Source organism: Dendrobates tinctorius, unplaced genomic scaffold (assembly GCF_039654945.1).
Source record: "Dendrobates tinctorius isolate UK_male_01 unplaced genomic scaffold, ASM3965494v1 ptg000043l, whole genome shotgun sequence".
NCBI lineage: Eukaryota > Metazoa > Chordata > Amphibia > Anura > Dendrobatidae > Dendrobates > Dendrobates tinctorius.
Window position 1 is genome coordinate 2,185,593 of NW_027361711.1, and position 14,229 is coordinate 2,199,821.

Consider the following 14,229-nt stretch of genomic DNA (forward strand, 5'->3'; position numbering starts at 1 on the left):
CATGCTTCTATATAAGCCATTTTGAGAACAGGAGACCTATGCAGTCTTTGAAGAAGACTATATTGATAAGAATAGAAGCATTTGTAATGCTTATATATTAGTAAGTACTACAAAGCCATGTCCAACACATTTCTTGTAATAAATATAAAGAGGACAACTTCTATAGTAATCTTCTATTGCAAGGAACTTGGACCCTTCAAGAGCTTCTACTAAAGAGTTACAGACCCAGAACAGCAAGTTCTAGAATGCCCTAAACAGTCTCCCACAAGAGCGCCTTCTGTGGAGTATAAAAGATATATGTTGAATTCTACTTTTCGTTGCAGTTCCCAGTGGAACTAATGTGATTTGGATTGGTAGACATACACAGAACTTTACTATATTAGAATAATAGAAGCAAAGACCTTCATCAGTGGTCTACTTACCAGATCTCATGGCTAGGTAGGAGAGTCTAACTGAAAATGAACCTTTTACCAAGTGTACTATATTTTTTTCAAACCCTCCCAATCCCTTTTCCCAGAAATACCGTATTTTTCAGATTATATGAGGCTCCGGATTATAAGACGCACCCCAAATTTTGAGGAGAAAAATAGGACATTTTTTTTTAATAAAATGGAGTTGCTTCTTATAATCCATGCGTCTTATTGCTGTGGGTGGACATCAGGCCTGATAATGGTGTGAATTGGCCCTGCTTTTCCTGCTCCTCTTCCTCCTGTGCTACCACCTCATCCATCATCATCTGAATTGTTTTTTTCAGCAGGCATATAAGTGGTATAGTATCACTGATGATGGCGTCATCAGCTCTGGCCATATTGGTGGAATATTCAAAGCAACGCAACACTGCACACACATCCCACATGGAGGCCCAATCATTGGTGGTGAAGTAGTGTTGTTCTGCAGAGCTACAGTACTTAGCTGTGCATGCTGCAGCTGAAACTCCACTATTGCTTGCTGCTGCTTACACAGTCTCTCCAGCATATACAAGGTGGAGTTCCAACCGGTGAGCCGGAAGGCAAAAGTGACACTACAGCACAGTTTTTTTAAGCTATCCATCTCCACCAGCTGGAAATGGAAGCATTTCAAAGGCCAGTAATTTGGAAATGCTATCATTCAGGACCAAGGCTCGCGGGTGGCTAGGGGGGTATCTCCTCTTTCTCTTTCGATGTTTGGGGAATAGAAAGGATTTGGTGTGCTGATTTCAGTGGAGTGGTGGACAGTATCAGTCAACGTACTGGCTAGGGGCCACCCACTGTGCCTTTGCACCCTGCTCCCTCTTTTACTGTGCTGCTGGGGCAGCGAGGCCACCTCCTCTTCCTCCAAACTGCGCATGTTATAAGGATGGCCTCTGCTCCATGTGGGTTTTAGGACCTCATCATCTCCTGCATCTCTTCCACTAACTCCCCACCCCTGCCCTCCTTGACGGTCTACACTCTGCAGAAAGACACTGCAGTTGGTAATTGTGTTTCATCATCCTCTGACATGTGCAGTGCTGGTCCACTGACCATGTGCAGTAGCCCTCCCACATACTCATCCTCCAACCTAACAAGTGGTTAAGCATCAGTGCACTCAGTATCTTCCACTTCTGGGGAAGGAGCAGGTGGATGGGCTATGGAACCCCAGCCAGCAGTCATCAAAAGCAGAAGAGACTGCTGCATGTCCTGGGGCTCAGGCTGCTTGGCTGATTTGTAAGGGGGTGAGGTGGAACCCGGGTGACCATGGTCCTCAGATGCCAACTCTGCACTTTCTGCAGCGGACCGGGTGGAAGGTAATTTGTAGGAAGTTGGGCCAATCTCAGCCATCCAATCTAATACCTTTTCCACATCTTATGGCCTCACCATTTGTGCCGTGGTATTCGGCCCTATAAAAGGACACATAACATCCTGTCGCCTTTGTGCACCAGAGGAAGGTGTTGTATTTGGGCACGTAGCAGAAACAGAATGACCACATCCATAATTTAATAGCCACACTACTAGAAAAGACACAGCGGTCCAGAAAAAATATTTGTCCTACAAAGGGCAACAAAATTTATTTTGTTGCCACACTACTAGAAAACTCACAATGGTCCAGAAAAATTATTTATTTGCCCTACAAGTGGTACCGAGAAGGCTGATGAAATTTACTTCTTTGCCACAATACTATAAAATACACAGAGGTCCCAAAAATTATTTGTTTGCCTTACAAATGGCAACAAGATTTATTTCTTTGCTGCAGTACTATAAAACACACACAGCGGTCCAGAAACTTTTTCCCTACTATATCTGGTGACTTTGTGACTTTTCTTCTGCTCTGGCTCTGGTGTTAGGCATTATTCTGGCAGCTTTTAAGGGACTGTTCAGCAAGCTAAATGTCTTTTGACCAACATGCTGGATTCTTCCTTTTAAATCGATATGATCATCCACTGACATATTTCTATATAAGATTGTTATATTATCTTGAGACCAGAGTATCTCATTTTTCTTTTCTTTCCTCTTTCATGTTCTTGTGTTATAAGTTTATTAATTAATGCTATCCTTTGGCCTGTATACATTGTCTAATTTTATATCAAATTTGCAACCTTTTAAGGAATTATACAGTTACATGATATTATTTTAACTCTCTTAAAATCTTTAAAACAGAATAATGGAAGAATTTTGGAAGTGGGCAGCTTTTATTTCCTAGTGGACCAGGTTAACTGGCATCATTTATGCAAAATGATAGTTCTGCCTGACAAAAAATAATACATATGCTAAAAAATGCAAACAAAAAAAAGTAACAAAATATAGGGCGATCTACTAAGTGCTATATAATGTAACCTAAGTCATTGACTCCAAAACATTTCTAAATGTCAGTGTTTTGTACTGTTGGATTGGTGATAAATAAAAAAAAAACAACTAAAGAAACAAAAGAACTGAAGTTCAAAATCATATTTATCATTGAAATAGAAATTTGGAAGGATTGTGCTATTGTCGTGGTCATCAGAGGATCTGAGCCTGAGAGACCAGGCTCAGATGCAGTAACGTGCCATATATGTCCAGTAGAAGACAACCATGTTTGGGGCATTATCGTGTATTTTATGGGTAAATTTTCTTGTGTGAACAAATGGTAACATCAAATGTTTATATGCAGTCAAAAATGTTCATGATCGGGACAAATGGATCCTAAGAATATTTTTTTGGCTGTGACTAAAGGCCCTGAATACAACTTATGTGTGAGAGACTTACAAAATATTAACCGCAATAACAAGCTGTGTAACAAACATTTTATTGTACGTACATTGGCAGCTTGATCCATATCTTCCTGGCATACAAGACTCACAAGCAGTCCCATTAAATCCTGCTGTGCACGTGCACTCTCCAGTGCCCGAATATCCATCGTTACACTTTCCATGATTATTACAAGGCGTTTCAGGACTCCCAGGACAGGCTGCAAATACACAGGAAGATGGTATGACTATGTAAAGTACACCATCACTTTTTAGGGTACATTTACTGCTAGGATTTAGGCATTAGCTGCTGTATTTATAACATTTAGGGTAATTTTACATACATCCTTTAAATTGGTAGCAAGGAAAACAAATAGTGGTAGTGATCAAGTGTTATAATACGGACCTTGGCAATCACTTCCAAAGTAGCCTTTGCAGCACTGAGACATCCAAAGGACCATGGTGCACTCCTGGCGACAGCCCTCTGTAATTCTCCTTGGGGCAATTTCATACTGACACTTTGTCTTTTGGCCCTGAGTGAATAATTATATTTCTTTCATAACAAGTGTGTAGGCATTTGACAACTTTTACATTTTATTCCTTTATTTATAATTTTTTTTTTATTAAATGTGTTTCAAACAGTAGCATTGTTAATTCATTTGCAAAACAAAATGATAATAAATAGAAATGTAGAATAACAAGGTAAAAATAATCCAATATAACAACCCAATTGCAATTAAATCAGTAGAAAGTGCTTACCATTAACCTGTAGTATACTGTCAAATTACAAATAATGAGGTTATCTAATCTTTAGAAAGAGCGGGTGCTCCTTTGACTTGCAGATTCCTGGGGGCAGGTGCCCTCCTGATTGCCAGTGCAAACCAGCTGCATTGTCGTACCACTGGTCTGAACTGAGTGCACTCCAATGCGTCAGAGTCAACTTTGCGACTGCAGCATCAGAGGAGTGAGTGAATGGGCATGGAGGTTGCCCAGATTTAATTATCTATCCTGCTTCAGAGTAGTGGCTGGGATGAGGGATAGGAAGGGCAGGTACCCGCCTAAGGAAATGCTTTGTGCCTTCTTGAAGGGGTTCTGCTTGAAAAAAAAAAAACAAAACTTGACAGGGCTGCGCATGCAGATGTCCGATACCTTCTTCCAGCTGCCGGCATTCAGCACACTGATAGCCGAAGCTTCGGCACACAGGTGAGCAGTGTCAATGAGTTCACCAACACCACTCACTGCCTACATCCTGTCCATTGTTCCCTCCCTATATTCAATTGCATTCACGCCATTGGATTCATCTGCCTACTACGGCACCAAAAAACTTGTCCTGGCTCTGCTTACAAGCTCTATAAAAGAGCTTGTAAGCACTATGCTCCTTGCCTAGGAGACCAGCCACCACTGATAGACTATAGCAGTGGTCGCAAACCTAGAGAACAATCACTAAACTATAAAATAAAAAATACCACCACCATTCTTAAGAATGTAGAGGCCTTTAAATAAGAGATAAACTGCATAGTTGCCTATTTTTATAAGCATTTTTCAAATGTAGCCACTTTAGAAAATTATTATTTATGTTTACAGCACCATTAATTTCATAGTGCTCAACATGTAAAAAGGGGTTATATACAAGAAGCATGTATACATTTCAATGAACAGACAATGACAGACTTGTACAGAAAGGAGAGGGCCCACCCTGTTAACAAAGAAAAAGTCACGTGGCAACTTTAAATTATTTCTGCTGCTTCTTTGTCTCTGATAATACACTTGTTCATAAGATGGATAGCCATTGCTAACACAATCCAAAAGTACACATCCAAACAAAACAGAGCAAACATTTATATTGCACTTTTCTCACAATGGACGCAATGCTGCCGCCATCTTGTAACATGCAGATACTATAGTGAAAATTCCATCACAGTCCTTTTATTACACAGAGAAACCTCAAATTTAGCAAAATACTTAAAGGTCTCAATATTAATGAAATACGCAGACTTAATGGCATTTTTACCTTTGGCTTGCTTCCTGCAGGACACTTTGGAACATTAAAACACAGGCCACATTCCCCCTGTTGGAAATCAATAATAAAGCTCTGATTAGGCGTCACTGCACCCACAGCCAACTAACACTGTCACCCATTTGTAATTCTTTGTAACATTCCTAGGGAAGAAATTGCAGCTCAACACAATAAAACCAAAAACTATGCTGCTTATCAGTGTTACAATATAAACCGAAACGTACCGTCATGTCAAAGGTAACCAAATTGTCACATCGTCCCCCAAATGTAGTTGGCGCAAGCAGGCAGTCAATGCCGTACGCTACACCTCCATTAAAAGTAAGCTGCCGCTGGATAATCCTGCACTGTCTGTTGTCCAGAAGAATCTCACCCTAGACAAAAAGTTATTACAATGTAAAGTTTTTATAGGAGATAAGAGAATGACGTGTTCTCAAAAAACATTTATTTACAATTTCAGGAGTGGGCCATTTACCCCATTCCTGACAGTAACATTGTTCTGTCTCCGACATTTAATTCATGGTCCCTGATTATCTGCTTGTTAATGTTTACAGTGTTTTCTGGCTCCATCTAGTGACCAGAGTCATAACCACAGTGTTATTGTGTGTTTTACTTTCATTTTGCTATTCCCTCAGTTTGCAGTGCATTCTGGTAAGGTTGCAATGCACCCTGGTAGCCTTTTGCAAAGGATTATGGTTAGTTCAGCCCCCATTTTCCCTCCAGTCCACCATTTTCCTTATGCCTGCATTCAGGAAGCATCTCATTTCTCTTCTACCCTTGTGACAGTTGGGTCGCCCTCCCAGGGCTGTGGGGTACTCGGTACCGGGCCGGTGTCAGTGGGATGTGTCACAGCAGCGGTGATCCGGTCCGTGGCCCTGGGCGCCCAAATCAATGGGGGAATGTAAATGGTGGAATGTAGTTAATGGAATAGTTTGTGACGCCACCTGTGGTGTTCGGCAAGTAGGATGTTAGGCCGACACTGCATGCAGATCCTCTGAGGCTGGTGGTGTGTTGCAGCCTAGATGGTGTAGCTCCCCACAGGTGAAGCTGTAGCCCCAGGGCAGCGTGGATGCAATGGAAGAGGAGAGGTGCAGGCGGTGTGGAGAGTGGTACCCAGCTATAGCGGTGCTGAATGTGTTAGCGCACAAATGAATGGAGGACACCGGGGCTTGTAGTTCCAAAGCTTTACTCACATTCCGTTGTACAGACACACAGGTGCCTGCCTCCGGGCCGTGTCCCCCGGGTCAGAGACTCAATCAACCTCCGGGCAAGTTAGGATTCTCCCCTCCAACACTCCGCCAACATGTACCTTTCTGAACGACTCCACTATAGCGCCTTAAAGTGTGAAGATCTCCTAGTACTGAGTTACACTGGAGTTCCTCCTGTCCGATGTTCCCAAGAACTCTACTTGTACGGCAGACAGCTGTAGCCTGCTTCGGAGACTCCCTTCTCCTGAGTCCCGGCTCTCTATCCGATTGCTGTTGTGCCCCAAGTCTTAGATGGGAGTAGTGCATTTACAGCCAACTACTCCACCAGTGTCTGCTGCAGAACCATAAGTGTCCATACAACCTTGGGGACCGGGCCCCGGCCTTGTGCTGAGAACCGATAGGCAGGGTTCCTCCTCTAACCCACGTCCTCTCTGTTCTCTCTACTCCTTCGCTCCGTACTTGTCTTTCTTTCTTATGGAAACTTAGATTTCAGTTCTACGTCTTTCTCCTTCTTTTCCTTTCCCGTGCCAGCTGGCTCAGATCACTGAGGCAGCTGCAGCACTCCTTCCTCCATCCCTTCTTCCAGGGATCCTCACTCCTGTCTGAGTGACTTCCTACCTGACTGACCTTCTGTCAGACTGACCTGTCCTCCTACACTTTCCCACTCTTTTATGTATCTTAACTCCACCCACCTCCCAGCACGTCCAGTGTTCCAAGCAGGGAACCACCAAAGGTGCTCTGCTACCCTCTGAGCAAGGAGCCACAATGTGGTTGTGCAGAACTAACCTGTTGTGTGGGGTGCGAGTGTTGGAGTGTGGAAAGGAGTTCCCACCTTACCCGAATGGTGGTGCACTACACCTTAGGAGAAGGTGCAGTACCTCTGTGGCGACTGAGCCTCAGGGGCGCCACAACAGCATCGCTGATATGTACTTATGTTTCCTGTATCCAATTCCTGTCTCATATTAGCCTGCTTAGTTAGTTCTTCCCTGGTTAGCTATCAATGCAGATGTTGATTCATAATATATTATCTATAATATGTATCCCTGATGTACCCTGTATTGACTCTGTATATATATATGTTTTACTTGTAGCTTCACCGCACCAATATACCATCACGTTCAATAAAGCACAGAATCAACCTACAGTCTCCTTATTGGATCCTGGTATAGCGGTTTAGCTGCCTGTATAGCTGCGTGAAGTCTGCTTCATTTAGTGAGGACAGAACCAACATTTTCGCCCTACAACTCCGTACATGCGGTTATTTTCATTTTTTCCTTCCCTTTTTTCCAAGAGCCATATTTATTTATTTTTCCATCAAATAACCATATGAGGGCTTGTTTTCTGTGAGACAAGTTGTACTTTTGAATAACACCATTCATTTTATCATACGATTCACTGGAAGTGAGAACAAAATTCCAATTGCGTTGAAATTGCAAAGAAAGTGCATTTCCACAATAGTTATTTTTGTAATGTACCCTGTTCACTATACGATAAAACTAACCTGGCAAAAGGCATTTCCCTAGACGGGTGCCTACCCTTCCTACCCCTCATGCCGGCCCTGCAGATACCAAAAACTGGAATAGTTTTTTTTTTTTTTAATTTAAATTGTGAAAAAGAAAATTGAAAATTTGTAAGAAAAAAAAGCTTTGCTTATGACGCCATTTGCCAAGACCCGTAGCGTTTTCATTTTTCTGGATCTGGTCCTATAAAAGGATTTATTTTTTTGTGCCCTGAGCTGACATTTTTATTGATACCACTTTGGGATAGATACAATGTTTTAATTGCCTCTGATTGCATTTTATTGCAATGTTGTAGTGGTTAAAAAACCCCAGTAATTTTGGAGTTTTGATTTTTTTTATTATGTAATTTACCGATCGGATTAATTTATTTTGTATTTTGATAGATCGGACTTTTATGAACGTAGCAATACCAAATAGGGGTATATTTTTATTTTTTTTTCAATTGTTTTATTTTTAATGAGGCAAAAGGAGGATCATTTGAACTTTCATATTTTTTAAAACATTTTTTTCTCTTTGCTACTGTATTTAATAGTCCCTTTAACCCCTTCACCCCCAAGGGTGGTTTGCACGTTCATGACCGGGCCAATTTTTACAATTCTGACCACTGTACCTTTATGAGGTCATAACTCTGGAACGCTTCCATGGATCCCGGTGATTCTGACATTGTTTTCTCGTGACATATTGTACTTCATGTTAGTGGTAAAATTTCATTCAAATAACTTGTGTTTATTTGTGAGAAAAATGGAAATTTGGCGAAAATTTTGAAAATTTTGCAATTTTCCAACTTTGAATTTTTATGCCCTTAAATCACAGAGATATGGCACCCAAAAAACTTGATAACTAACATTTCCCACATGTTTACTTTACATCAGCACAATTTTGGAACCAAAATTTTTTTTTGTTAGGAAGTTATAAGGGTTAAAAGTTGACCAGCGATTTCTCATTTTTACAACACCATTTTATTTTTACGGACCACATCACATTTGAAGCCACTTTGAGGGGTCTATATGATAGAAAATACCCAAAAGTGACACCATTCTAAAAACTGCACCCCTTAAGGTGCTCAAAACCACATTCAAGAAGTTTATTAACCCTTTAGGTGCGTCACAGGAATTTTTTTGAATATTTTAAAAAAAATGAACATCTAACTTTTTTTCACAAAAAAAATTCTTCAGGTTCAATTTTTTTTATTTTACCAAGGGTAACAGGAGAAATTGGACTGCAAAAGTTATTGTGCAATTTGTCCTGAGTACGCTGATACCTGATATGTGAGGGGGAACGACTGTTTCGGCGCATGGCAGAGCTCAGAATGGAAGGAGCGCCGTTTGACTTTTTCAATGCAAAATTGTCTGGAATTCAGATCGGACGCCATGTCACGTTTGGAGAGTCCCTGATGTACCTAAACAGTGGAAACCCCCTACAAGTGACCCCATTTTGGAAACTAGACCCCCCAAGGAACTTATCTAGATATGTGGTGAGAACTTTGAACCCACAAGGGCTTTACAGAAGTTTATAACAAAGCCGTACAATGAAAAAATCATATTTTTTCCACAAAAATGATCTTTTCACCCTCAATTATTATTTTTCCAAGGGTAACAGGACCCTAAAAGTTATTGTGCAATTTGTCCTGAGTACGCTGATACCCCACATGTGGGGGTAAACCACTATTTGGGCGCATGGCAGAGCTTGGAAGGGAAGCAGCGCCATTTGACGTTTTTGGCTGGAATTGAGATCGGATACCATGTCGCGATTAGAAAACCCCTGATGTACCTAAACAGTGGAAACCCCGCACAAATTACACCATTTTGTAAACTAGACCCCCCAAGGAACTTATCTAGATGTGTGGTGAGCACTTTGAACCCCCAGTGCTTCACAGAAGTTTATAACGCCCGGGCGTGAAAATAAAAAATTCGTATTTTTTCCACAAACATGATCTTTTAGTCACCATTTTTTATTTTCCCAAGGGTACCAGGAGAAATTGGACCCCAAAAGTTGTTGTCCAATTTGTCCTGAGTACGCTGACGCCCCATATGTGGGAGAAAACTACTGTATGGACACACGTCAGGGCTCGGAAGGGAAGTAGTGACGTTTTGGAATGCAGACTTTGATGGAATGGTCTGCGGGTGTCATGTTGCCTTTGGAGAGCCCCTAATGTACCTAAACAGTGGAAACCCCCCACAAATGACACCATTTTGGAAACGAGACCCCCTAAGGAACTTATCTAGATGTGTGGTGAGCACTTTGAACCCCCAAGGGCTTCACAGAAGTTTATAATGCCCAGGCATGAAAATAAAAAAATCGTATTTTTTCCACAAACATGATCAATTAGTCCCCAATTTTTTCATTTTCCCAAGGGTAACAGGAGAAATTGGACCCCAAAAGTTGTTGTCCAATTTGTCATGAGTACGCTGACACCCCATATGTAGGAGAAAACTACTGTATGGACACACGTCGGGAGACGTTGATGGAATGGTCTGCGGGTGCCATGTGCGTTTGGAGAGCCCCTGATGTACCTAAACTATTGAAACTCCCCACAAGTGACCCCATTTTGGACACTAGACCCCCCACGGAACTTATCTAGATGTGTGGTGAGCATTTTGAACCCCCAAGTGCTTCACAGAAGTTTATAACGCTCGGACGTGAAAATAAAAAAATCATTTTTTTCCACAAAAATTATATTTTTGCCCCCAATTTTTTATTTTCCTAAGGGTAACAGGAGAAATTGGACCCCAAAAATTGTTTTGCAATTTGTCCTGAGTAGGCTGATACCCTATACGTGGGCGCCGCTGATCGCGGTAGACGTACTATCCCGTCCATGGGCATAGGGGCCCGGGTCCCATGGACGGGATAGTACGTCGGATGTCAGGAAGGGGTTAATGGACTTGAACCTGCGATCATCTGATCACTTGTACTATACATAGAAATTCATAGGATATCGTAATTTTCACTATATATAGCAGTGCATCACTAACTTTCACTGGGAAATTTTCATTACAAGCACAGATGCCCTGTGATTATGTCACAGGTGTGTGCCAATGGGCACACGGAATTATGCACGCTCCTCCTGCCGGCCTGTGTTAATTGCTGCTGCCAAAGATTGACAGCGACATTTAACAGGTTAACAGTTGCGGGTGGAGATTAAATCAGCCATCACCTGCCAGAAAATATCTGCCAGGAACACGATATATGACGTAAATGTACGTAATGTGTCATGAAAGAGTTGAAGAGCTGAACATTTTTTTCTCGTTATGATATTCAAATCATTTTTGCATCTTTTCTTGTGATACATGAGGCTTAGGATTTTTGTTATTTTTATACTAAAATATTGCATAAAAAGAACAACCAATATGTTTTCTAATTCACTATTGTCCCTGCAATTACAAATTCAAATTGACCTACAGTATGTAAAGCCTGACCCTATTTTGGAAAGTAGAACCCTCAAGGAACTTATCTAGATGTGTGGTGAGCATCTTGAACCCCCAGGTGCTTCACAGAATTTTATAACGTTGAGCAGTGAAAAAAAAAATCACATTTTCCCCACAAAAAATGTTGTTTTAACCCGAGTTTTTTCATTTTCACAAGAGTAACAGGAGAGAATAATCCTCAAAATTTGTCGTGCAATTTGTCCAGAGTAGGCCAATACCCTGTATGTGGTGGGAAGCTACTATTTGGACAGACTGTTGAGCTCCAAAAGGAAGGAGTGAATGACATTTTGGAATGCAGACTTTGATGGAATTGTTTGCAGGTGCTATGACACATTTGCAGAGACCTTGAGGTGCCAAAACAGTAAAAAAACAAAAAACAAAAACACAAGTTACCCTATATTGGTATCATGGGCAGACATACCGCCGGTTCAACTGGTGCGACTGCACCGGGGCCCAGAGCCTCCAGGGGGCCCTGCAAGGCAGCTAATGATGAGGGCAATCTGGCTGTTTTCTCTGGGCCCAAGGCTCCAGGGGCCCCTGGCTAGATTGCCCTCATGTGCAGCGGCGGGCAGGGAGTGATCCAAGCAGCTCCGCTGCCTGCAAGAGAAAATAGCAGGAGCGGAGCTGCAAGGATCTGTCCTGCTTCCTGCCCAGAGGCTGCGCTTCCTGTCTCTGACACAGAGAGGAGCGTGCCGCTGAATGACATCATCAATCAGCGGCCGCTGCTGTGCCAGAGCGAAGAAGCGCGGGCGATGCTGCTGACAGGTGAGAGGAGAGAGGTGGTGTCTGTCTGTTTGTGTGAGTGTCAGTGTGTGTGTGTGTGTGTGTGTGTGTGTATGTGTGTATGTCTGTGTGTGTGTGTAGGTGGAGCCTGGCCCTGGAGGAGAGAAGCCAATGATATGATGGGGGCATGAGGAGAAAGCCGTGATGGGTAGAGAAGGCCATGATGCCTGGGATGATGGGAGAAGGCCATGATGGGGGTGATGGAGAGAAGGCATTAATGGGATCATGGGAGTGATGGTGAGAAGGCAATGATGGGAGTGATGGAGAGAAGGCAGTGATGGGATGATGAAGAAGGCCATGATGGGGTTCTGGAGAAGGCATTGATGGGAGTGATGGGGAGAAGACAATGCTGGGGGTGATGGGGAGAAAGCAGTGATGGGAGAAGGCCATGATGGTGTGATGGAGAAGGCAATGATGGGAGTGATGGGGAGAAGGCAATGATGGGAGTGATGGGGGAAGGCAATGATGGGAGTGATGGGGAGAAGGCAATGATGGGAATGATGGGGAGAAGGCAGTGATGGGGTGATGGAGAAGGCCATGATGGGGTGATGGAATAAAGCCATGATGGGGTGATGGAGAGAAGGCAATGATGGGGGTGATGGAGAGAAGGCAATGATGGGAGTGATGGGGAAGGCAATGATGGGGATGATGGAGAAGGCAATGATGGGAGTGATGGGGAGAAGGCAGTGATGGGGTGATGGAGAAGGCCATTATGGGTTGATGGGAGAAGGCCATGATGGGGTGATGGGAGAAGGCCTTGATGGGGTTATGGGGAGAAGGCAGTGATGGGGTGATGGAGAAGGCAATGATGGGGTTGATGGGGAGAAGGCAATGATGGGAGTGATGGGGAGAAGGCAGTGATGGGGTGATGGAGAAGGCAATGAAGGGAGTGATGGGGAGATGGCAATGATGAGAGTGATGGGGAAAAGGCATTGATGGGGGTGATCGAGAAGGCAATGATGGGAGTTATGGGGAGAAGGTAATGATGGGGGTGATGGGGAGAAGGCAATTATGAGGTGATGGAGAAGGCAATGATGGGGGTGATGGAGAGAAGACAATGATGGGAGTGATGGGGAAGGCAATGATGGGGATGATGGAGAAGGCAATGATGGGAGTGATGGGGAGAAGGCAGTGATGGGGTGATGGAGAAGGCCATTATGGGTTGATGGGAGAAGGCCATAATGGGGTGATGGGAGAAGGCCTTGATGGGAGTGATGGCGAGAAGGTAATGATGGGAGTGATGGGGAGAAGGCAATGATGGGGTTATGGGGAGAAGGCAGTGATGGGGTGATGGAGAAGGCAATGATGGGGTTGATGGGGAGAAGGCAATGATGGGAGTGATGGGGAGAAGGCAGTGATGGGGTGATGGAGAAGGCAATGAAGGGAGTGATGGGGAGATGGCAATGATGAGAGTGATGGGGAAAAGGCATTGATGGGGGTGATCGAGAAGGCAATGATGGGAGTTATGGGGAGAAGGTAATGATGGGGGTGATGGGGAGAAGGCAATTATGAGGTGATGGAGATGCCCCTATCTACATACTGGGGAAAAAGTGTGTGCGTGTCAGCCCCGCCCCTCATTATGATGTCATAATGCCCCTATCTACATACTGGGGAAACAGTGTGTGCGTATCAAGCCCCGCCCCTCATTATGATGTCACAATGGTTGCCATGGCGACGCTGATGTCATCATAGGTTGCAAGCGCCGCAGCTCATTATGATGTCATAATGGTTGACTATGGGATGGAGGATGTGTGATGGGTATATGGGCACTGGACTATGGGATGGAGGATATGTATGATGGGTATATGGGCACGGGACTATGGGATGGAGGATGTGTGATGGGTATATGGGCACTGGACTATGGGATGGAGGATATGTATGACGGGTATATGGGCACTGGACTATGGGACGGAGGATATGTATGATGGGTATATGGGCACAGGACTATGGGATGGAGGATATGTATGATGGGTATATGGGCATGGGACTATGAGATGAAGGATGTGTGTTGGGTATATGGGCACGGGACTATGGGATGGAGAATGTGTGACGGGTATATGGGCATGGGACTATGGGATGGAGGATGTGTGATGGGTATATG

General features: G+C 43.5%; 1 protein-coding gene across 1 annotated transcript in view; it reads right to left on the reverse strand.

Moving 5' to 3' along the window:
* Positions 1 to 14,229, reverse strand: part of STAB2 (stabilin 2) — a 335,756-nt gene that overhangs the window by 49,888 nt on the left and 271,639 nt on the right. The window contains exons 53-56 of the mRNA XM_073575159.1: positions 5,420 to 5,566; positions 5,190 to 5,246; positions 3,585 to 3,711; positions 3,250 to 3,399 (exon numbers count right to left, since the gene is read on the reverse strand). Of these exons, the coding sequence (XP_073431260.1) occupies positions 3,250 to 3,399; positions 3,585 to 3,711; positions 5,190 to 5,246; positions 5,420 to 5,566 (481 nt within the window). The remainder of the gene's footprint in view (positions 1 to 3,249; positions 3,400 to 3,584; positions 3,712 to 5,189; positions 5,247 to 5,419; positions 5,567 to 14,229) is intronic.